The 25,923-nt window shown below is 36.0% G+C and overlaps 1 protein-coding gene across 2 annotated transcripts; it reads left to right on the forward strand.

The window, feature by feature from the left end:
* The first annotated feature begins 528 nt into the window (after positions 1–528).
* LOC117317366 lies at positions 529–25,451 on the forward strand. Of its 2 annotated transcripts, none has more exons than XM_033872168.1 (21): positions 529–646; positions 2,280–2,501; positions 2,839–2,935; positions 3,780–3,937; positions 4,327–4,512; positions 5,270–5,467; positions 8,027–8,311; positions 9,130–9,373; positions 10,393–10,604; positions 10,844–10,951; positions 12,164–12,306; positions 12,656–12,802; positions 13,340–13,434; positions 14,799–15,055; positions 15,286–15,467; positions 17,123–17,272; positions 17,528–17,652; positions 18,505–18,767; positions 19,286–19,355; positions 20,171–20,367; positions 22,298–25,451. In XM_033872168.1, the coding sequence occupies exons 1-21, from the start codon at positions 601–603 to the stop codon at positions 22,564–22,566; spliced, it is 3,654 nt and encodes a 1,217-aa protein (XP_033728059.1). In that variant the 5' UTR covers positions 529–600; the 3' UTR covers positions 22,567–25,451. The 2 variants fall into 2 exon arrangements, with proteins under 2 accessions (XP_033728059.1, XP_033728060.1); XM_033872169.1 differs by having other exon boundaries at positions 531–646; positions 24,689–25,451.
* The last annotated feature ends 472 nt before the right edge of the window (positions 25,452–25,923 follow it).

The following is a 25,923-nucleotide window of genomic DNA, read 5'->3' on the forward strand; positions in this document are numbered from 1 at the left end:
ACCAGGTGGAGTGTTCTCGGGTATTCCGGTTTCCTCCTACACTAAGAAACACGTTTTTTGCAATTGTTATAAGCAATGGTTTTATGTTTACAGTCAAGCATGATCGTGCTTGGGTGTGTTATATTTAGAAATAGATATCATAACATCGAGTATTGATATTTAATTAATACTATTATATGCATGATCGGTCGAGTGAGACGAATTCTCAAAATTATGATATGTAGGTGTTATATATATATATATGTGCGACATGCCTCAGCGAGCTGGTAAACACGAGTGAGTCAACATCAAGTATATGTATTTATAATGACATCGTTCCCGGGTGTGTTTACTTGTTTTCGCTGATATCGTTTCTATGAAGCTATAAGAAAACGCATAGTGCTGACCTTCTAGGTTGCGCTTAAAAGCTTTGTTAGATTCTGCCAGAGGCATCGGAGGGATTCCCAGTATAGGAAATTGATGAAATATATACACACTGTTGATGTTATTGATGGATTTTGTTTCTCTTTCAGTTTATTTGATTGTTTCTCTTTCAGCTAATTTGATGGAATTTATGATTTCAGTTGATGTTGTGACCGATCATTAGATAACCAAGGGACAATGGAGGCTTCAGTTTTTACAGTGGTTGTGATAGCTTTGAAAATAGGTAATTTCATTTTCCTTTGTTTTCATATCAATCATGTTTTCATTTTAATTATATATTTGATCAGAAACGACTGGGAGGATGTTCATAAAACTTCACAGACATACTCATCAGTGGCGTGGTGTATGCACACATGCATTTGTTTTGCGATCGGAAATCCAAGATGGCCCCTAGAGCCGATTTTCATTTTTAGATTTCGGTCTCCCAATTTTGGTAAAAATTGGTACATAGGGGTTTTTAGGGATTCCGAATAACATGGTAACATTTTCGGAAACTTTGGTTGCCACGGTAACGAAATGGAGGTCTCTGATTCGTCGAAATTAAGAAAGTGTTAGATTAAAGTGAAAATTGGTATATATAGGTTATGATGGGTACCGAACACATTGGTATGACTGTGCGTGTGTTTGGGGAAATCTGTAATGGTCCCCATTACAATCAGTACTTGTTATGATAGTTATTCTGTGATGTATAGCCAAATGTAATGAAATAAAACATATTGATGGTATTTGAACTACTGTATTATACTCTGCCACCCGAAAGAGCCTATGCAGACATCATTTTGAAATACAGCAAATATGATTCTAATACCATTTACCATGGTCCGAAAACTTCTTTTCATAATGCTTTTTTTGGTCTATGAATTGTCGATACGGATATTGATGATTTACAAATCCTCAAAATGCAACATTTTTTTAATGTTATGTCATTATAAATTTTAAAAAATTGAGAGCAATTTTTTTCACAAAAAAGCCCCAACGTTTTGGAGAGGACAACTGTGTAATGTTAAGGTGCAGTAAAATTGTTTTTATATTTTTTGAATATCTTGGAAAATAGGTCACCTTCAACCTCCCTGAAACTTCATCGAGGTGGGCTATTTTCATAACAAACTGTTATTATCACTAATCAAATCCATAATCTTTAAGAAATTGCATAAATTTTCGATGCACTTTCTTCAGTCAAAAGACTATTGTTTTTTATTGGCGGCAGCGTTTTTTATACAATATATCATGAGTGTCTGTGCAATAGTCAGGGATATTTGACACAAGGTGCTGCTTATCGACTGAAGGCCTCGTGCAATAGAACATCGGTCGATTACCAGTACTTAGGGTAAAAAAATCTTGACTATTGCACAGACATCTCCTATGATATACTTGTTTTTTATCACTGAAATCTCGACTTCCCTGTGGACCTAGAAGTCGCCATGACTGTCGTCTGGCAGCGTTGACATCTGAGTGACTTAGACGCTTGAAAGGGTAGGCCTAAATTCCAAAACGTCACAGGTGCTCACTAGTTCGCACGTGACTAAATTTCGAAACGTCACAGGTGTTCAATAGTTCTCACGTGGCCGTGCAAAATTTATTTTAACCGTACAATAGATCAAAATATAGCTCATGCGTATAGTTAAGGAAAATCAAATGCATTATTTAATAAATATACTAGTATATATTAAATCCAAAACAAACCCCCAATATAACATGTTTTATACGAGATAAAAACAGTATTCAGTGACATGTATTACAAAGGATGTTCATTACTGCTTATCCAGATAAGTTTAGTTTGGGCTAAGTGATCTCTGGTATCCCAATTTATATTCCAAATAGTATTGTTATGTTATATTCTCCGTTTATTGTTTTAGCTATCATTTCATCATTCTGCCCCGACGCGTCATGGTTGAGGATCGAGAAAATTGCCAACATTCAGCAAAATTTTCCCGGTACAAATGTTTGCATCAAAGGCTTTAGTACACCAATGTCTTGGCAGGACGCCACACAAACGTGTCGAGTATTTCATGGAAATCTTTTAACCTTCGATAATGACTACCGTTACGGGAATGGATATGCTGCCTTTGATTATACAGGTAAATCAATGTCGAAAAAATCCTTTTTATACGAATTCATATAAACAAGCATACCGATTATAAATATGATGATGATGATGATGATGATGATGATGATGATGATGATTGTCGTCGTCGTCGTCGTCGTCGTCGTCGTTTGTATGTAGCTAATTTGTCGTTAGGCCAAAGGTAACAGAACATCCCCTTATGAGGGTTTTGTATGTATAACGAGGTGGACAATTGTTTTACAAGGTCTTGCGAATCAGAAAAAATAAGTTAGTTAAAGGAATACAATAATTAAACACCCTTGTTGTAGTTCTTAATCACATGCTAACGATAAATACGACCATTTCCATAGAATTTTGGACCGGGATGTATGTCACCGAGGACAGATTCGCAGTACCACTTCTTGACGGCGTGCCACCCAAACGTGTCAACGATACATACTATAACAGGTAACAGTCTTGAAATCCTTTTTCAACGACAAATCAATACTCTTTAAGAAAATTGCAAAATTAAAATTTCTGATTCATATATGATATTTCAACAAGTCAGAATAGTGTGTATTGTTTTTTATGGCAGTGTACCTCAACACGTCCGGTACCAATTATCATTCTTTGTCGTCCGCTTTTTTTTATAGCCCTGGTCGCTGTTGGTGTCCCTCTCGGGACCCGTTCGTGTATGACACTGGCTGTTGTTGTCCCTCTTGACATCCGTACTGATTTAACCCTAGCTTTGGTGTCCCTGTTGATCGTCCTCATACGGCCTGGTCGTTGGTGTCCCTCTCGACATACGTCCCCTCATAAGGCTCTGACTGTTGTACGGGTGTTTATCACCAACCTCATATCTCAATCTCTTCGTTATGTCATTTGTTGCACGGACGAGTTTGATATAAAAGCATAGTCTTATCGAAACATCTCTGAAATAATCTTCGGTGGGCGTCATTTAACTCTTTCAGCCCCAGCACTGTTTACTGATAAGCGCCCCAGCACCCACTGAGGCTGTCTAGGGCCTAGTGCCCCAAGCCCTAATTAGCCTGCTACACTGACCAGTGGTCACAGGTTGGGTGGTAATATAAAATTGCTTTTTATGGTGATTTAGACCATCTTTTGATAATAAGAGCAAGAAGAAGAAAAAAAGAAGAAAAGGAATATTTTGTGTTTGTGTTTTCTTTTTTAAAATTGATTGATCACATTTAAGTTTCAACTATGCATGTATTCCATCTCACATTTGTCAATGTTCCGATAATGGTATGAAACACTTATGACATACTTTTTAATAAAATGATTGTATATACAGGACACCCAAGACATGGCAATGGGTTACTGGAGAACCGAGGTCTAACCATGGATGTCAAATGATGACTAAAGGCGTTGGAAGCCACAATGCTTCCATGGTGAACTGCGACCGGCTTCTTCCTTTCTACTGCTCGGCGCCAACTTTCTTTCCCTACACAAGTAAGGGTCCCCCAGCTACGTGGCGAGCTTATATATATATATCACAATCTAGGTATTTATTTATTATAATAGATGATTTGTCACCTTGATCATGCTTGGATATCGGGGCGACCATAAATGCGCTATTGGTGCGTTCTTTTTAAGAACGTAGATATGGCGCAGTGGTGCATGTAAGCTGCTGGCATTTCTAGCTAGGCGATTAAGAACCGTAGATCGTGAGTTCGAGGCCGGGTCAGTGATAAAATTCTGCCTTCGTCATTTGTGTTACAATGTTTAAATTTAATTAGCGCAATGTGTCATATGCCTGTTGATCCGAAGATTAACAATTTGAATTTCTGACGCTAATTGTTTTTCGTTTTTCACTGACATCGACTAATGTGCTTTTTCAGCCCCCTTGTGTCTGAATGGTAGCCTATCTGCTGGACTCTGCTACACGGTTTTCCGGACGGCCATGACGTATAACGATTCAGTTAGCCACTGTCTCAAAGAAGGAGGAGCTGTCGCTGTCTTTGACAATTTCAACAAAGACATATTATCGAGCGCTGTGATGGCTGATCGATCTTTCTTGAATTCAGGTAAACTTTGTGTGAATGGTGTTTAAGGGCTTACGGATTCACCCAGAGTCGGCGGTCGGTATCTGAGTCAACGTCCTTAGATTATGGTTTCGCTTAAGCTATTAATCTATTTGAATATATGATTAATCGTGTGGTATAGGATTGTGTTATGAAGTATCAGGGTGTATTTGTGATGTGCGATTATTATCAGATTAACATGACCGTAATTGCTTCTATTTTATTTTTGCGCTTAAATTTTCATTCTGTTAAAAGTCTTGCTGAAGTTACTCAAATATTGAAGTATGTAATATTTAAAATGTTCCTATCGTATAAACATATTCATTGAACCGCATTATCATATGTAAGATGTCGTATTGACTGGACACTTGCAAAACAGATTTGGAACAAAGAAGGCGTATTGACCTGATTATGTCATAAAGAGTTTGCGCTCACTGTGACGCTTACATGATCGGTAGAACATCTAACAAATTGGTATTCATATTAGATATGTTTTAAATAGACGCCTAAGACGAGATGTGCTGTTCTAAAACAGCAAATACACCTTCACATTAGTAAAAGCACAAAGCATAATGTCATTCTTTGTACATTTGTTTTCTGATAAACTCAAAGAAATATTCCTTGTTTATGTTTACAAACATATTGTATTGACCATTCAGGTGAGGTACAATCAACGTAAAGGAGTAAAGCCACCAATTTGGTACAATTACCCAATAAGATACACGACACTTTTTGTGATCTCCAGTTGCTTTCCTTGCAGATGTACGGAGTTACTATCTAAACGGCAGTTCGGTGGACATAGGAAACGATGGTTCTGGCGAAGGAGGCGACATCAATGAACCTCAACAGAAGCTTTGTTTTACCTTGAATATGAAGGATGCCTATATAGAACAGTTGCCATGTGATACTCCGATAGGAGTTATCTGTCAGAAACCTCTCACAGACCCTCCTCCCGACGGTATGTACAAATGATAGGAGTTATCTGTCAGAAACCTCTCACAGACCCTCCTCCCGACGGTATGTTAATATGATAGGAGTTATCTGTCAGAAACCTCTCACAGTCCCTCCTCCCGACGGTATGTAAATATGATAGGAGTTATCTGTCAGAAACCTCTCACAGACCCTCCTCCCGACGGTATGTACAAATGATAGGAGTTATCTGTCAGAAACCTCTAACAGTCCCTCCTCCCGACTGTACGTATGGTAGGAACTGCCTGTCAGAAACCTCTCACAGTCCCTCCTCCCCACGGTATGTACAAATGATAGGAGTTATCTGTCAGAAACCTCTCACAGACCCTCCTCCCGACGGTATGTAAATATGATAGGAACTTATGTCAGAAACCTCTCACAGTCCCTCCTCCCGACGGTATATACAAATGATAGGAGTTATCTGTCAGAAACCTCTCACAGTCCTTTGATCGTCCCTCGATCGTCCCGCGATCCTACCGAGGGTACCTACGCATGTTATATATTTTCCTGTGGTTAATGCCCACTTAAATTCGTAACACAAAGGTAGGAGCTATATATTTATACATGTACCTATATGCCAGAAATACCTCACCTTCCCCAGCTCCTGCTGATTGTCCCCATGTTACTTTTCCCTACCTGTTACCTCTCATATACACACCACCACCACTAACACCACCACCAGCAATACCAATTCCCGTGTAAGATGCATGCAATTATCTCTGAGAAACCCTCTTAGCAAAAATAAATGTGTTTATATATTGTAAACATAGAATCCTGAATCTGGAAACCTTCAACCTTCCCCTGCCCCTAGTCCTTCACAGGAATATAACGTAACAGGCAGGATTTATTTTTCTCCCACCTTTCACTGATTTGTCTCCCGTTTTGAGTGTACAAGATTTCTCTGTCTTTTTTAGCGCGTGCAATCTGTCATACCCTAGGGTGTGACAGATTGCACGCGCTCAGTTTCTTCACCGGAAGTACTACCGGAACTACTTATTTTGTTTACATTACGTCGTCTGCTACGTCAACAAACAAATTGTGTACACAATAATACAAAAATCCCCAGTCTCTTAACAACTACAGACAACTGAACAGTTTCCAAAAACAAAAAATGTCTGCCATTCTTTCAAATACAAATGAATCCCCCAATTGTAAGCCTACAACTGAAACTGTGAGCACAAGTGCACCTACCTGCACCGATTGCGACAAAATTGTTCAACTGTCACAAGTAAGAAGATCGCACAACAGCATTTCCTTGTGCCCAACTCCGTCCGATGTCACAAGATCGGTGTTTTATGGATCCACAATCAGTGGGGGAACATTTAACATCCATTTCCACAGCCATAATGACAACACAAAGTCGATTTCAAAGCGACCTCGTGTGATTTACTCCAAGTCGGACAGTGATGAGTGAGTGACGTCACCCCACGTGAAATGGATGAATGGAAATGTGTGCATATTTCCCGCGGTTTTTTTGACATGTGTACTTGTTTACAAACAGACGGAGATCGCCGATGGAAAACACATTAAGAAAAGAGGTGGGAGAAAAATAATCATTCCCTACCTTGAGGATGTAACAAAGAAATCTCAACCTTCGGGGGAGATTCTTGAATGTCCAAACCCTCGGCAAGCCTCGGGTTGGACATTCAAGAATCTCCCCCTCAGGTTGAGATTTTTCTGTCACACCCTAAAGGTAGGGAAAGATTCAATTAGTCTAAACCCTGTCACCATCCTTCCTGCTGCTGAAGTTAAGGTACCTACACTATACATGCTATATATTTAAACATTGAACTGTTACCAAATGGTAGTATACAGTCGATATGAATAGAATTTGTGTGACAGATAAATAGAATGTCGCCCCTTAGAATGTAAATATACCTTGATAAACTTACTCTTTTTGAATAAGACACTGCACAGTAACACTTAATACAGTGGTTCATTGTTCCCGTTGTCCGTTGTTTGAGCGGTACATTGTTTTTAGTGGTACATTATTTCAGCGGTACATTGTTTCAGTGGCCCATTGTTTCAGTGGTACATTGTCTCCGTGGTCCATTGTTTCAGTGGTACATTGTTTCAGTGGCCCATTGTTTTAGTGGTACATTTATTCAGTGGTACATTGTTTCAGTTGTTCATTGTTTACGTGGTTCATTGTTTTAGTGGTACATTGTCTCCGTGGTCCATTGTTTCAGTGGCCCATTGTTTCAGTGCTCCATTGTTTCAGTGGTACATTGTTTCAGTGGCCCATTGTTTCAGTGGTACATTGTTTCAGTGGTCCATTGTTTCAGTGGCACATTGTTTCAGTGGCACATTGTTTCAGTGGTACATTGTCTCCGTGGTCCATTTTGTCAGTGGCCTATTGTTTCAGTGGTACATTGTTTGTTTCATTGGTACATTGTCTCCGTGGTCCATTGTTTCAGTGGTCTATCTTTTCCGAAATGACAATACAGAGAAAGTAAAAATGGTATTTCCTCCCAGAAGTATTTGTTATTTATCTGTATATTGGTTATTCATGTTCATATCTGAATTGAATACATACTCACATTTGCAGATGATGATATTCCTGTTCTTCAAATAATCAAAACCGTATCGAAAGAAAGGGAAATACACACCGTTCAGTGTACTTTAAACCGGGACCTGGAAGATTTTGAGAGTATGGTGATATTTCTGGATGGCCTTCCTGAGAATTCGAATTTTATCCTGAGAAACACACCATCAGCAGTAATAACCATACCTGGTTCTGGTTTACAAGCCATAGGCGATTACTGGTGTGAAATACAAAACAGCCGAACATCTAAAGTTTTCGTCTCTGATAAAGTGACATATACCTTTCCTCGTAAGTATTTCATCTGGTTGTTTTCTTAATATAGACTTCGAAATGAAACGATATCTGATAAAAGCTTCTTGTAATTGAGCTTAATTCATACAAAATGTAAAACGCAATTCTATTTCAAGGTCAACTTAAGAATGAGCTATAGAATGTCCGTCGATACGATTGGACAAAAGAAGGTTTTGATGTATGTTTTCAATATTTTATTGTATTTAAAATGTTTTTGATATATAGTTTACAAAACGATCTGTGTGCGCTGATGGTTTCGAACACACACAAAAAGTGTTACTGTAACTGCTTAGATTTCGCGAATACATAATTTCGGGAACGGACCCTATCAGACATATTCGCGAATACATGATTTCGCGAACGCTGATCTAGAAATTTTGACGAGTTGTTAGAGTCATGGACTCTGCAAGATTTGCACGATAAAAGATTGAGATGAGCTAAATTGTTTTTGGCATCGCAACTTTTAACTGACAAATAAAGATGTAAATTGAATGGTTATCGATATTATACGTTACATTTTACATCTGATTATTTTTTGACGAAGCATATCACTGAAAATCATGTAATTTCATTGTGAAATAATTATTTTATTGTTTTTGAATTATTCAGTTTTAAAGAAATGCTTATATCTTGAAAGGACATCTTTTAAAAAAATGTACCATAGCGTATATCAAGATGGTGACACTTTATCAAGAGACCCGCTGTCTTATGTGAATTATTTTGTCTATTCTCTTGAAAGTGTATTAAGACAGGTTTGACTGTACATTGAATGTTTATCGATATGTATATTTACAAGTTTTATTTATCATTTTTAGAATCATCATCCTTAATATACCGAGGACATGTGAATTTTACTATCCCGCCAGACGGCCTGACAATCTCGCTACATAATCTGCAGTTTGTAGATGATGAAAGATACAGGCAAACTGGTACCTTTATCCCTCGAATACTTGGAACGTCTATCAGTAATGGAGTCCAACTGATTATGACCTACCAAGAAGCTCCTTTATTTTTAAATCAGGATCTTGCTAATGGAATCTTTGAAATCGAAAAAATAAGGTAATTTCAATCTTCAGATGAATTCTTATAGATGAATTCTGAATATGCACTTCCCTTTATAGATGTAGTCATTAGCCCAATTTTTAGGCCGATATAGTGCCTATGGATGATATGAAATCGATATTTACTTCTTTGTATTCTGAAAATCATAAGATATGCTCCACTGTGCTCTATACAGACCTTCACATGCTTCTAATCCCTCCAGCATGAGATGCGATGTTTTATAGAAATCAGTTGTGCTTCTGTCTACCTGTCCGTCTGTCTCCGTTTTGTCTACTTTCTACACAATATCTTGAGTACCATTCGGTTCAGCGAGCATCTATCCATTGCTTCCTAAAAGAAAGCACGTGCTTGGACGATCTTATCAGCTGGACAGTCTATTGTGAAGGTCACGTGCTATCATTTGGAAACCAACATAAACCCTTTATATCGAGTTAGTAGTGCTTATTGATATGCAAAACTCGAGTTAATCTCAGGTTTACAAGGGGGGACGTGTCCGTTCTGATATGTCGGTACTTTGGTTTATTTAGGAAATGTAGTTTATATTATTGTGAAGAATTTATGTTTGTGGATTATTTAAGGGTGTTAAAAACGATTATATCCAAGGTGGGGTAAAGCAGAGCGTTTCAACAACAAATACATGTAGTATGGTCGGTATTCACAGATAAGGATACTGCTATGCTATCAATATGTCTTTGGACAGAATCTCCACTGTCAAGGCCATGCTTCTGTCGTATTCTATTTTAGAGTATACGAGAAAATAACTCCAGTTCAAACATAATCCAGTTGAATCCGAACTCTACATGTATATTACTTTTTTTCGTCAGAAACAAAACATTAATACATGCATTTTAAAGTTAATGTTTTGTTGATTGTTACTTTCTGTGTAATGTGCCATATCGCAGATCTATTTTGTATGTCTGTTGCATGTTCCTCAATCACTTTCCTTACTTTAAGGGAAATAGGTTGAAAACTATCCTTTACGATGATAACATACAATTTCGATTTTTATTTTTTAGAGAGTTTGGCAAATCCATTGACTTTTCCGTTTATTTCAAAATAAACACCTCCCTCGATCCGAATTGGTATACACCAGAAAAAGACCAATTCGCTATGAGCAGATTGGGAGAAGAAATAAAGGCCTCTCTCAGCTTTAACGAAATGCCTTCAAAAAGGAGAAGGAAACGACAAGCATCCATGTTCTTACCAGATGTAGTTCTTTTAAGTACTGGTGAGTCTCATCCTCCTTTATTCTCCTCTTCTTCTAACTACTAAGACCCTCACCAACCTTCACCACCCTCATCACCAATACAACTCTCGCCACCTTCTCCACCGCCATCAAAAATACAACCATCGCCACCCTGTCCATGCCAACACCACTATACCATTGCACAATCGCCACCAACAACACCACCGTGAAAGTTCTAAAGATAAATTGCAATTATAAATATATTTGTTTTAATTATGCAGGATCCTGCTCAGCTTTCGATGTTTACGACCTAGATCTTGAAAGAAGTATAAGTTTCGGAGCTGTAGGAGTAGGAGATACAGCATTCTCTAAAGAGATCTGCATTACGGGTAAGACATTCACCATTCTATAAAGATATCTACATTACAGGTAAGACATTCAGCATTCTATAAAGAGATTTGCCTTACGGGTAAGTATTTTAAACAGTGGGATCACTCTCATTGCGCATGCCATTCGCCTGATTTTATAATAAGAGGCCATTCTGGCCGTTTCGTTACCTTAATGGTAAAACTATTTTGTTTATTTTGTTTAGGACAAAATATAAGGCATTGGAGTGAAGATGTTACTCCATCAGAAATAATTAAACCTGTCTGTATTCCCGGCAACAGCATTAAATCCATTTTAAGAACTAATTGGACCTATTGGGCTCTATATGTACATTTATGTTCAACTGCTTGTTTCTTACACTATCAGTAAAACTGCCACGGAGCTTGTGCACTAGGTAATAAACAACTTAACCAATTTGTACAGATTGAAATGGCTGTTTATTAGAACGACATTCATAATCAACTCTCAAACTTACATACTATTGTGTCATAACATATTAATTAAATACATGTAATTTTATATTGTTACACATTAATGTAGTGTAAACAGTTATGATGACTAGTGTAGGTGACGGGAAAACAGGTCACTGTGCATACTGAGATGTCCGTGAACCAAAATGTAACTAATGGGTCACAGACATTTCAGTTTGCATCCCACAGGTAATGTACTGTGCTCTCGCTACAAGGGATTGCAGCGAGAACGAGTCATCGCTATAGCAAGACACATACGTTATATAACGTCAGTAGATATACTCGTCAAAATATCTCCACAACCAATCAATTTACGATCACTGCATTTTATCTGTGTTCATTTCACCAAGATATGAAGCGTCTACCCAATTTTCAACGCAACGAGTCTTCTGGTGTTTAAGCATTTTTTTAAAGGTACAAAATTCTACTTCCGGTATTCAAAAAACCTTTACCCAGAGACCTAAAAATCGTGTTCAACAAACAAACACCAAACAAATTGCCCATAAAATAGGATATAAGAAAGCATATAGGAACTTCCGGTATGCCATCTTGCTTTGTGATCCAGGAAATATAGAATTACTAAGAAAAAAGATCGAGATGTAATGTTAATTGTATTGATACTTCATGTTGTTTAGGTCATAATAACAAGGTACATTGTATAACAATGGATTTTGTACTGCTTCTACCAACAATGTTGTTTTATTTTTGTTAAATGTATGACAAGAAAAAACTATATCTTTGCAGACAAACGACCTTTAGCTTACGTGACGTGTATTGGAGCATTTTATAGAGGTGCTTCTTACGGGCAAATCACGATAAACCGAAAGTGTGTCTTTAATATAACGACCACAAGCAATTCAACGACAACATTGCAGAGATTGGCAGAGGTATGAGATTATGAAAAAATATCAATCAAAAATGATTATAATAATTTCCCCAATTAAAACAATTAAAAATATATATTTCAGGGTTGTTTTGAAAAACAATATTGTGATAGTTTACCTATCTGGACTTTAAAGTGCAATGTAAACGCTTAATCATTTCACAATCCACATATATCTTTGTCCTGGAATCCAGGTGTGGATTGTATTGCAGGGAAAGTTTTAGTATTCAAATGTAGTGATTTACAATTTCCTTTACCTTCAGTTCTTTTTCATTATTTCGTTACAGATGTTTTTAACTGGCAATATTTTATACATCCTAATAAAATTTTCCGGACAATCGATTGTTTTCTAGGCTAACGTCACCGGAGCCAACACGACTGATATACTGGAACAGACTTATAATCTGACACGTGTAGATAACCTGACAAGTCTAGATGTGATAAATACGGCATACATACTGACCAATGTGGCCGAATCTACAGACCGAGTCGATCAGACGGTATAGTATTAACAAACAAATGTACTGTAATACAGCTTAATTTTGAGGCGACTTAATTTCGCGTTATGATACCTCGCGAAGTTTTCGTTGCGATTTAATTTCCCAGTTTACAGTGATAAAAGTCTTTCTATACTTTGTGATTTTAACTGTATTATACAGACTCGCTACATTATAGATATATTCTACCACCATTGTATGAATGTGATGTTTCTTAACTGATTATGCTGCATTTGCTGTTCACCTAAGCAGAAAAAACATACCTTGTGAGAGTTGAAATTACTTTCCATGATGCAAGACATGTATCCAGTGTCAATTTAAGTCCATTCTAAACTGTTATAGATAATTTTAATTTCCCCTTTTTCTGTTTGACATTCACAGCAAATATAAATGCCAATTTCTTACAATTTTATATAACAGGGTAGATTAATTTTGCGTATTCATAGTTACATATCTATTGTTGGTGTTCAGCTACTTAAACAAAGATGGTGTTTTATTATCAATATGTATCGTGATACCGACTTCGCGTGTGTTTTCCAGGGTGTGGAGTACGCTACAGATATAGTTAACAAAATGATTGGACTCGATGCTGACATACTGAATCAGGCACAGGATAGTGGTAGTAGCACTTCCAGGTAATCAGTTCTTGCTGTATCAAAATGGCACATTTATGCTTACGACAAACAACAAACAAGACTTATTCCTGAAATAAAAATTTGTTTGTTATTAACGTATGGCTTATGGCGGTTACTTTGTTTTTAATTTTTGCTTTTTTGCTGAATATTTTAATTTATGAATATTTTCATTATATAATCGGCTTGTTATCTTCTGAAACCCCCTTTGTCATATGTTTTCGCTTGTCACTACTGTAGCATACCTTGGAGTGTATTTCACTGGATGCATCAGACAAAAATCGATTGTGACGTCAATATATGGGCAATAATGTTGCGTCATGAATTACAAATTGTGCAACAAAATAACTACATTGCCCCTCCATTTCATTTTGTTAGCTCACCGGTTACGAGTAATCGTGAGCTAATGCTGTACCATGGCGTCGGCGTCATACCCCACTTAAAAGTTTTTGGGGTGAGTTTTTGGAAAGCTTGTCCAAAAGTAAACACCTCAGCCCTTTTCAATTTGGTTTATACATTCATTAGTGGTCTAGGAGGGATGTAATGGCAAATCATGCAGAAAAAATTGTGATTTTTTCGCATTTTACCATTTTGTGGTCTTAATTCTTTTAACACCAAAATATACTTTAAAGTTTAACACCTAAATATACTTTAAAGTTTAGGGGTAAGTGTTTGGAAACCTTGAAGTCCCAAAGTATACACCTCGCACCCTTCTTGTTTGGTTTATACATCCATTAGAGGTCTAGGAGCGATATTACATTACGTACAATTTCAAAATGAGATGCTTATAATACAATGTACATAACAAATGAGTGCATAGTGTGATCGCTGCCGCCGGTGAGCTTTCGCAATCATTGATTGCATTTGTTCTACATATTTTGACTTTAAAACCTTTCAAAACGTGAATTGTCTGAGTTATGCAATGACACTTATATCAGATTAGTTTCATCGTTTTATATGGGATTATATTAACTTGTCCCTAAATTTAATTAGTATGATCGCCTTGACATCATATTCCTACCACTTTCTATCGCGCTTCCTTGCACTCCACGTCTTTGCCTCGTGTGAGATCTTACCCTAGCTCTGATACATTATATTGAATGGGTAAATTTACTTAACATTTCATAATGTCAAAGAATAGCAAGCGTAACGAGGATAAACAATGTAAAGACAAGACCACAACAATAAAAGTTCTGATGACATTTGCTATTTGAAATGCTATTATCATGTGTGTATCGTTTCTGCTGAATGCTAATTTCATTTACAGCATATATTAGTCTTAATAAGTTTGTGTGTCAATTAATGACCTCTTCTCCATATATTTGTAATATAAAAAATGTCGTGATGTTAATATTTATTGTTTACAGGCTCGTTGAAGCATTGGAAACTATTTCCAACAACATAGTCCTGGACCAGACCAATTCTGCAAGCATTGTTCGTCCATTCGTTGCGTCTGAAATACGGCAATTCTCAGGCGATACCAATCTTGTCGTTGGAATTCAATTAAAGGATACTCCCGAGGTTACAATAACTAATAGTTCCCTTTCAGTCCTGGATGATGAGATGAATCTGGATATTTTCGTTACGGATGCCGCGATAATTTTGCCCAAATCTATACTTCAAAGTAAGCATATCCAAGAAACGTATAGTCATATTGTTATGTAAAATAGTTCCATCGTCATAATATGCATTTCTGTTAGAGTTGAAGGATGATCATGTTTTATCATACCAAACCTATAAAGAAATTTCTTGAATAGTTTCTAATTGGCAAGGTATATAAAATAATTTATTTGTTTCTGATAAATATTTTTTTCATTTGGTATAACGAGGTTTCACAATGATTTTGATATACAGGTTCCACAAAGACACGTTTGCTGCTGCAGATTTATTCCTCGACGAAGTTGTTTAATGCTATCAGTTCAAAAAACCGGTATAGGGCAAACAGTAACATCGCTGCAGCTACTCTTAGTCAGGACCTGATAAAGATAGAAAACCTGGGCCAGGAACAAGTGAAAACCATATTCAAGCCGTTTAAGGTAAGGTCTGAATAGTTATACCCACATTTACAAACTTTAAAGACACTTTTTGTCAAAACGGTAGTGCAGTAACTCGATTTTCATATATTTTACAACAATTACGGAAGAAGTTATATCAGCTTATGTAAATGACTTTTTCTGGAGCAAATGAAACACGGGAGGTGTCTTACTGTTTGGGACACCCGAAATGCATGTGAAAAACCCACGCGCTTGGACATATTTGTGACTGCGAGCAATATTGATGTCATTAAGGATCGGTTTTCCGGGGCTACCTTGTTTTACCAGGTCGTCATTGGTATTAGTGGAGATTACTATAGATTTGCGGCATTTGGTGAAATTGTCTGCCAAAAAACGTACAACTGTACATACATATTGAATTGACAGGAACATTTGGCAAGAAATTTGAGCTGGCAACCAAAGCATCAATTTCATTCTCAAGGTAGCTGCAGTCATTTTCATTACAGGATCAGTGTTGTTTATCTATTGAAGTGAAGTCTCTGACTAAATCAATTTCACGGGTCCAGGATGCGAACTGTCGAAATTACGGTTGAGAAATGCTATGTATATGTTGAACAATCCCTTGGTGGACAGGTTATCCCATGTTTTTTAACGTCCGGTCGGGATATGTTACCTACGGAACGAACATCGCATCGTTATAAAGCTAATTTGTTACCACTGTACAAAAGGGCCACTAGTCATTCCAACACCAACGTGCACACAAAGATCATATTCTTACGCAAGATCAAAGAAAAAGCAAATCGAAAGTAAAAAGTACAAAAGAATAGCCTAATATAACTACTATAACACCGAGCCTCAAGCTCGGGTACTATGTCATCCCTCGATATCACGATCAGAACACTGCACCTCCAGCTCGGGTACTATGTCATCCCTCGATATCACGATCAGAACACTGCACCTCCAGCTCAGGTACTATGTCATCCCTGGATAACACTATCAGAACACCGTGCCTCCGGCTCGGCTACTATGCCATCCATCGCCAACACTATCGGACCATAGTGCTCTCTAAAGGACAAAAGATATACAAAAACTATAATTTGCATTGAGATTTTGTTAAAGAGTACAACAAGAATAAGATCAGGTGCTTAGAAAAGATAAGTTTAATGGAAATCAGACGAAATAGTGGGTGACATGATAAGCATTGATATGATCTTGATACCAAACTGAATATAAGTATTCAAAATGCATTTATTTTTGTTGTTATTGATTGTTTTCTCATTGGATCAAACTTAAATCTGTATGTTATACGACAGCTTATTTGTACCACTTTTTAGAAGGAAGATCAATCATATAAACGAAAGAAAAAAGTTGCCATAAGTTGTACGTAAAAGATAGAAAAAACACATGGACAGGATAAAAAAAATCGTACGGACGGGATTAAAAATTATACGAACAAGATAAAAAGTCGTAAATATAATCCATTTATCGTATAAGACACATTTTGACTTTCTTAGTTTCCAACGTAATTGACGAAACAGCTGATCGTGTGATTTTTTGTTATTGATAATTCGTCAATTACTACACAAATGTACATATATCTGTAATTTAATCGATATTTATAGGTGATATTTTCTTGTTTGTCTTATAAAAAAAGACCTTGGTGCCATCAAACCTGCCGATTTTACTTGTTTATACAGCAAACGGAAGGACTTGTATGTGGATACTGGGACTATGAGAAGAACGATAACTCTGGCGGATGGTCCACTGACGGATGTAGGCTCCTTAACCAGGATGGAGACAGAGCGATATGCGTCTGTGACCATCTCACAAACTTTGCAATTCTAATTGTAAGTGTAAAACCATAACCCTGATTTTGTTAAATTATTTTTTATGAAGCAAATTCGAATAGTCTTCAGAAAATTCTTTTATCTGATTTTTTATTCGACGACAAACGTTATTTTAAATTCCTCATATATTAACATTATCTACATTTGTTGATTTATTACACGCAATATCAACTTGAAACTCGAATAACGTTTGCACAAAAGTCCTAAACTATTCTAATACAACCTATGATGATATATTTTATATATTCATTGAAGGATTTTGAAGCACAAGGGAATTATGTAAAGGCCCACCAGCTGGCACTGAGCATCATAACAATCGTGGGGCTAGTGCTGTCAATCATTGGATTGAGTTTCACGATACTCTGCTTCATCATATTCAAGTGAGTTTTATTTGATATCTAAACTTGATCGGAAATCCTATATGCCATGTTGTTTGATCTCTTTCTTAACATTTTATAATCACTCTAGCTGGCTATACAAATCGGTTGTCTTTGATGGGAATTTCACCTTTTTTTCTGTCAGTGGTATTTGGAGACGGGTCTTCTTGAAATAGCTGCTGACTATTTCACTTAATAAATGAACATGTAAATATTATAACAGAGCAAGGATTGAACTTCAAATACAAGAGAATACTCCTATGTCAACGAAGCCGATATTGAAACTTACGGAAATATGGGGAAAACATCAATTTATACGGTGACCTTTTACATTGGTGCTCAGGAAGGGTTAGCGTCTTTGGCCACAACGATGACGAGCGCCATGTAATTCTAGGTGAATTTCATATAAATGAAATGAGAAATGGGATCATTAAAGCTGAATCTGAGAGCATATTAACAAATATCGAACACATCTGACGTCATACCTCTCAAATAAATAAGGCGCTTCCTAATGGCCAAAAAACCCCAAAAACTAATTTATTTACGTGTGAGGATATATATTTATTGATACAAATTTGCATTATATGAAATATAATAAAATCTTTGTGTATTCAAACATGATTTGAAAAAAAAACAAGTACTATATTGTCATTTACCTTCAAATCAAGATTTTGATATTTAATTTAATCTGTTTTTAGTAACTTTGATTTCAATGTTAGTTTCTTAGCAATAGTGACGAATCCTAGGAGGCTGAAATCTCTGTATCAGTATGATACTGTACAACTCATTTTCGGCTTATCTAACACTATTTCTCATATTATATATACACGTCTATATCTTATGTAACCATTACAGACCATTACGGAAAACAAGAGGTCAGAAAGTCCTATTTCAACTAGCTATTGCTATGTTGTGTTCGTGGGTGGTGTTCCTGGCCGGGATTGAGCAGACATCAAGCTACAATGGGTGTATAGCCGTGGCTATACTATTGCACTACCTTATACTTGTCACGTTCATGTGGCTTCTTATCGAAGGCTTTCTTCAATATCTCCGCTTCGTCAAAGTTCTCGGCACGTACATACCGAGGTTCATGCTGAAGGCGTCAATCTTTGCATGGGGTAAGTTTGTCTTTTTGTCATGTGTTTCCATTGTATCCGATAAAAGTAAATAGTTCACTGTCTGCAAGCTACAATGTAGGTAAATACTACATAGTCATCAGTGTTTTACGGAAAAATAGCAATTTAGTCCAGTGAATCCATTGTGGATTTGCCACTTATTTGTGTTGGTGCTCTACCTGTTTAAGTTTTATGTTCTGAAAATCATTGATTTATTGATGAAATTTCTGTAACAAAGATTGTCTCTTTGATTATTTTTTATGCTGAGTAGTTTAATTACGCAGGTCTTATATTGAGTGGTTGTTCCTGTCGAAGCCAGTTCACGGTTATCAAGTTTCTGGCTTCTAGAAAACATTCTGCACTAAACCTTTGTTTGTATAAATTAATATTTGATGTGTATTTAGTTTCACGCTATATCTAATGATCGAGAATATAGCGAATTTAAATCACTCGCGAATATTATCAACTTTGCAGTATATATCGGTGCCTAAACTGAAGTATTTGTTTTTGCTATGTCTCAGGGGTGCCTGCTATTCCAGTGATCGTTGTATGTGCCATTGACTATCGTCTTTATGATGGTGGTATTTACTAGTAAGTATCTTGTATTCAAGAATAGATCAGGTCATGCAATCTTGTCAATAAAACGATATGCAGACATTATGCACGCTGGATTTAACATATGTTAGTTGCTGTAAATAAGTGTTGCAAGCACCAAACTGGGCGTAGATGGATACGTGAAATCTTCTCATGAGTAGAAAAAAACGACGCAAATCGCCGTCACTGAGGACGTTATAAAAAATTCCATTGAATTTCTACGATTGTGTATAAAAATGTTGAACCGTTGAATCGACGTTCCTCTGTATTGTATAAACTGAGTTTTAAGTATTTTCTCATTAAGTTATCTTGTATTTATATAAATTGAATCTTAAAAATGTTACCTTAGCCCCTTTGTAATATAAAGTTGTATTGTATTTACATGAATACACATCTCAACCATATTTCATAAATGTTGCATTAACTGATGACAAATGTTAAGCTTACCATTTTATTAAAATCAACCTCCGTCCGTGGTCCGTGGTCCGTGGTCCGCCTATAAACAGTTCTTGTTACCGCTATTTCTTTTGTGCCAATTCAATTTAATTTTTTATAGGAAGAGCAAAACGGCCGACAGGCGTCCATCATTGATTTTGAGAATTGAAGTTTTTTATCGCTATTCTTTTGTTGTGCCAATTCAAGATTTTACAAAAAAGACTTTACAAGAAAGAAGAAAGAAGTAAAAGGAAAATCAATCTGACATATAACTAATCAATATCATTCAATGATGGGCGCCAATATCTCTCTGGGATCTCTAATTTAATGTCACTCAATCTCTTTATTTTATAAAGTTGTCATTTTTTTGGTTGCAGCTGCTGGATGTCGCTTCAGCCATTTTACTACGCATTTGCTATACCAATTGGCCTGGTGATATTCATTAACATTATTGTCTTCATCCTTGTGATCGTGAATATCCTGCGCAGACCAGCCGGTCTTCAGTCAAATCAGTCGGAACGGAAACGGGCTTTGATGAATTTCTGGGCAACTATCTCCATATTTGTCCTTTTAGGTAAGAAGCGTATTACCAATATTTTATCAAAGAACCAACTTATGTATTTTTACTTGAAATAATAACAATAATAAAATAGGCAGTAGCTTTTATAACAGTCTTTGCTAATTAACCGTCTTCTTTTCTGTTCTTCACTTTGACAATCCTTCTTTTCACTGATATGCACATAATCGTTGTTAGTTTAAAAGTTACTAATGATTAACTAATTTTGGTAAATTCGTTTTCCTCGCTGAATGAACGATATAAAGATTGGTAGGCATTGCCAGCACAACCTATTTTTATCATTTGTATCTGTTTTTTTAAGTAGTGTATTTAACAAAATTATAATATCTTAAGTATGCCATAGTGATCCGTTATCTGTTTTGTTATTTATGTTTTGTACAGTGCAGTATTTGTGCTTATTTTTAATTAATATCCTACGGATATATTTACCTACATTCTTGTCATCGAAAAAATAATAATGCAATGCCACAAAACGCTGTAAGATAGCTTTACGATATTTTGAACCAGAAAGAGGTTTGGATGTTAGTTTGATAAGTGACTGTCAGTACTCAAAAGGACGCAGAACATCTTCAATGACATTATATATACAATCACGCATTTTCTGTAGAATGTTGATATACAACACATTATACAGGAACAGCGAAACATGCAATTTCGCGGAATCTGATTGTGAATGCATTGATTTGATATGAAATAACTTAATCTTCAAGTTGACTTTTTTCAACTGATTCTTTTTTTGCTTCAGTGCAATTAATATAAAAAAAATATCAAATATAAAAATATCTGTCTTTTAGTGTTACGTCTCCAAATGAACAGGGTTAGATTAATTTCTATAAAATATGTCCTTTTTATAAGTATTATTATAATCATTGTTATTTTGGCGTTAAATACATGTATATTCCATTTTTTCACGCCCGTCAATGATGTCAAAGATGGGCATTGTGTAGAAAATGCAGGAATATTTCTATTTCTTATTCAATTCCTCCAAGATGTTTAATTCACTGCAACAAGAAGCAATTTTGTTCAGCATATATTAGGTGTTTTTATACGCCCGTCAACGACGCTTCATTGTCCTGTGGTAGCTTTTTCATTGATGGGCGTATTATTCTCCCGCTTGCGGAGCTTTTCTAAGGGATTTGTTTGGTTTGGTTTATTTTGTTTAACGTCCTATTAACAGCTAAGGTCATTTAAGGACGGCCTCCCGTGCGTGCGACATGCATGCGTGTGGTGAGTGCGTATGTGTATTTTGATAGGCCGGAACTTTTGCCGATTTATAGTGCTACCTTACTGAAGCATACTGCCGAAGACTCCCAGCAGCACACCCCACCCGGTCACATTATACTGACAATGTACGAACCAGTCGTCCCACTCCAAATATGCTGAGCGCTAAGTAGGAGTAGCTAAAGGCCAAAAGTGAGGCATTGTCAAGGGAGACATTAGCTAGAAGAAAGTTGTTAAGCTAGAAGAGAAAAGATAAGATTTCAAATTTAATCGCCTCTTACGATCTTGCAATGGGGGCAGCAGGTACAATTCCTACGCCCTACCTGCAGGGCAGTTCTAAGGGATAGACGTTGTTGTAATTGAACATAATTTTGAATAAAAGATGATTTGGATAACCCTTTCAGATATTGTGCTAATTTATAACACTGTATCGCTGTGCTTATTTGCTTGCTTTACGAAATCCTGTTGCTGCACTGCTTGCTATTTGTTTTTTATTACAGCTGCAAAACAGCTTGCTGGGTATCACTTTCACAATTTGCAAAAATCAATCGAAGAACACTGTTTAATGGATATTTTTACGAATATATAACGTTATGTCAGGATTAGGCTTATTTAAGGACTTACCTGTAATAGAAATATCATATATCCTTAGTTAATCACTAATCAATTATTAATCGATCTAATAGAACAACTTTGATCCCACTAGGTCTTACCTGGATATTTGGATACATGGCCATCGAGGACGCTCGTATCCCATTCCAATACATATTTACCATTTGCAACGCGTTTCAAGGATTCTTTATCTTCTTGCTGTTCATTACCCGCGATCCCCAAGTCAGAAAGGAGTGGAAGGCGATGTGTTGTCGGGAGAAAAAAGATCTTACCGGATTTGATTCCTCTGCGGGCTCGAGATCCAAAGACGCGACTGCGTTTACCGACTTGTCTTCAGCCAAGAAAGCCAGTTTAACTTCTTAAGAGAATGTCATCCAGGTTTATTTTGATGAATGCTATAGAAATCCAAGGACAAAAAACTGCCAATAATGTATGTGTGTGTTATATTAAAGGTATTGACAGCTTTGCACGAGTCCAAGGTACCTCGTACACTTGAAGACACTCTTTGATCATTTCGACGCAATGATATACTTACTATCTGTTTTACATTTTTGTTAACATCCACTTTAACAAGTTTATATAATGTATTATATGTGATAGATATGCATGGCTTGATTCCAATGCCTCATATTTCCACTGTATTATTCCTAATATTAGTGTCACCTTTAAGCATGTAAGCTTTCTTAATACTGTTAGTCTAATGTGCTACTTTTACAATATATCTTATAATGTTATGTCTCACAAAAGCTGATACATTCATTATGCATAATAGTGACATCTCTACTTTTCGTCTTGAAATATAAACGAATACTGAATTAACAATTGTTGGTATGATAATCCTTATGAATACTGAAATATTTACTTTTCGTATGATACATCATGTGAATACAGAAATGTCTACTTTTTGTGTGATACTTTTGCGAAAACCGAAATCTCAAAGTTCCGTCTTATACTCATTACAAATACCGAAATATTTACTTATCGTATGATACTCCCTATGAATACAGAAATTGCAACTTTTTGTGTGATACTTTTACGAATATCGAAATCTCTAATTTCCGTATAATACTCGTTACAAATACTGTTGTTTTTTTCGTATATTATGCTACCGAATGCTTTGATATCTTAATAATACTCTTACCGAACTCTAAATGGTCCACACTTCCTGAAATAATCCTCATTATTTATGACGGCTATATTTTACTTGAAAAACACTTTGTGTCAAATCCGCCAATCTATGGAGAACAAGGTAAACATGACTTCCATGTTATTATTTAGAATACTAAACCCTATCGATACATATATTAACGTTTTATTTTCCAAACACTGTTTGTTAAATTATAACTAACATCTTGCAAAAGAGGGACTAAATTTTTAATTTAAAATGTCAACAATCGTGTAAATATAAAGCGACATTTTACCGTATGTCAAAACATTGATACTTTAATTAGAAAGTGATAAAGATTTCGACAAATTAATAAGTTAGCATTAGGAATACATCTCTTACTGTAAATAATATTTTCATTTACCTGGAGTTAAGGTTTAAAATCCGGCTTATATTTCAAAAAGTAATCATCATTGGTATAATTTTATGTCGTACATAATAATCTTATTCATACATTTTTTTTTAATTTCTAAAATGTCTTAAACAAAACTAACGACATCCATGTGATTACTCGTCACAGTATTCGCACCTGGTTTGGTCATGCAATGTAGTTTCTTGTAGTTTTGAGTTTAGTAGTATAGTACATTGTACCTTAATATTTCGAAACAGTTCAGCAAGTATGTTTAAAACTCTGATCAAGGTTACGCATATGTACGTCATTACCTCATATGAATAAGAAAAGATCATTGACATAGGAGGAAAATAGTTAACATACCAGTTAAATAGTTTAACATAATTTTGTTTCAACTTTTCGAAGTGTTTCACCTTATTCGCCATCATTCCTGATGATGCTTGGAAGCAATGATAACAGTGTTATATTACTTTTATTATTATGTTTATGTGATGTAGAATACATTATGTTCGAGACGAGAGTCGCAGGGTACTGATTTGTTAAAAGCTATTATACATGAAAGCGGCATAATTTTAATTGTCTGTTGTGAGCTATTTTGAATAGGAACCCACATGTGAATTTTGTGATCAACACACAAGTGTTTTCCATAATGATATCCTCAACTGGTCTCAAACAGTTGCAAAAATCAAATTCTGTAACACTTTTTCACCAAAATGTCATATTCTGCTTGTATATGGTTGCATACATATCGGATAATTTAATGAATTTATGATAAATGAATAAGATATCAAATATCTGCATTTATTAAATACGTTTCATTTACATATACACTGTATATAATATGTATTTCTTTTAGATGTATTTGCCTTTTCTTGTTATATATCGCCATACTTAAATCTAACTCTATTCTTTCAAAATCTTCACATACCATTTTATAAAACAATACATAATTCGTTTTGTAAATTCAGGTATCACGTGGATCTTTGGATATCTGGCCATCGAAGATGCCCGTATCCCATTTCAGTACATATTTACAGTGTGTAATGCCTTCCAAGGATTTTTCATTTTTTTGCTGTTCATTACGCGCGATCCTCAAGTAAGAAAGCAATGGAAAGACATGTGCTGTAAACCTCCAGCAAAATCAGGCTATTATGACGTCAATACCAAATCAAAAGGCTCCTCCGATCTCCTAGAGGAAAGTCATCAGACCATCCCTCTCACAACTCAGGATTGAAATGTTGGGACCTGTTACACTTTGTAATCCTTTTCATAACTGGACTCATGCATGATTTTGAAACTCTATTATTGTAGTAGGTTGTTAACTTTAACTATTAAATGTAGGAAGGTGTGACAAATATAATGAATGTTGTATGCTTAATATTTACACAAATTTGTTTTTTGGGTATGAACATAAAATGCAGTGGGATGTCCTTATTTTTCATTCCATATTCCTGAAAATTATCGGATTGATGAAGCCATATTTTAAGAAAACAAAGCTATTAATGAAAATATGAATGTTTCACATATGCTCTTCTCTGAATGGTGAACTTTTCGTATGTAATCGTTTTAGTAAGATACTCGAGTCTCTATGCCATGTATCAAACAGTGTTTTCTTGTTTTTGATATACAACGATCTCGTCAAATGTCTCCAGCTTCACCAATAAAGCTTTTTCTGTTAAATTGTCGATTACTACTTAACTTTGTTTTTTATTAAACATTTTTGAAATTTAAGATTGCACTTTTGTATTGTTACATGTATTACAATTGTCATGCCTAGGCATAACAAGAGGCTCAATGGGCCTGTTTCTGCAGATACTATGCTGATTACGGTTTTATTCAAATATCATAGTAGGTTAGGTCAATAAATTTTCTACTAGTCCTTCATTCTAGCATACTTTTGGCCTAATATCAGGTATCTGTGTCTACTGGCTATCAAAAATCATTGTTTAAATATTTAAGCCTATTTGACCCCTGTGACCTTTAATGTAGGCCAAGGTCATTCATTTGAACACACTTGGTAGCCCTTCACCACAGTATGCTTCATGCATGTTATCAAGCCCCTGGGACTCTCGGTTATTGAGCAGAAGTTGTTTTAGGATTTTCAGCTTATTTGACCAATGTGATCTTGAATGAAGGTCAATGTCATTCATTTGAACAAACTTTGTAGCCCTTCAAACAAGCATGCTAAATGCCTAATATCAAG

Source organism: Pecten maximus, chromosome 19, assembly GCF_902652985.1.
Source record: "Pecten maximus chromosome 19, xPecMax1.1, whole genome shotgun sequence".
Taxonomy (NCBI): Eukaryota; Metazoa; Mollusca; class Bivalvia; order Pectinida; family Pectinidae; genus Pecten; species Pecten maximus.

What these genes read in the sequence shown, in the direction of transcription:
- LOC117317366 (XM_033872168.1), top strand. Translation starts at nt 601, where the DNA reads ATGGAGGCTTCAGTTTTTACAGTGGTTGTGATAGCTTTGAAAATAG. An exon ending in TCGATCTTTCTTGAATTCAG is followed by an intron (nt 4,513 to 5,269) that starts GTAAACTTTGTG and finishes CTTTCCTTGCAG; the next exon opens with ATGTACGGAGTTACTATCTA. An exon ending in CAAACTTTGCAATTCTAATT is followed by an intron (nt 17,273 to 17,527) that starts GTAAGTGTAAAA and finishes TATTCATTGAAG; the next exon opens with GATTTTGAAGCACAAGGGAA.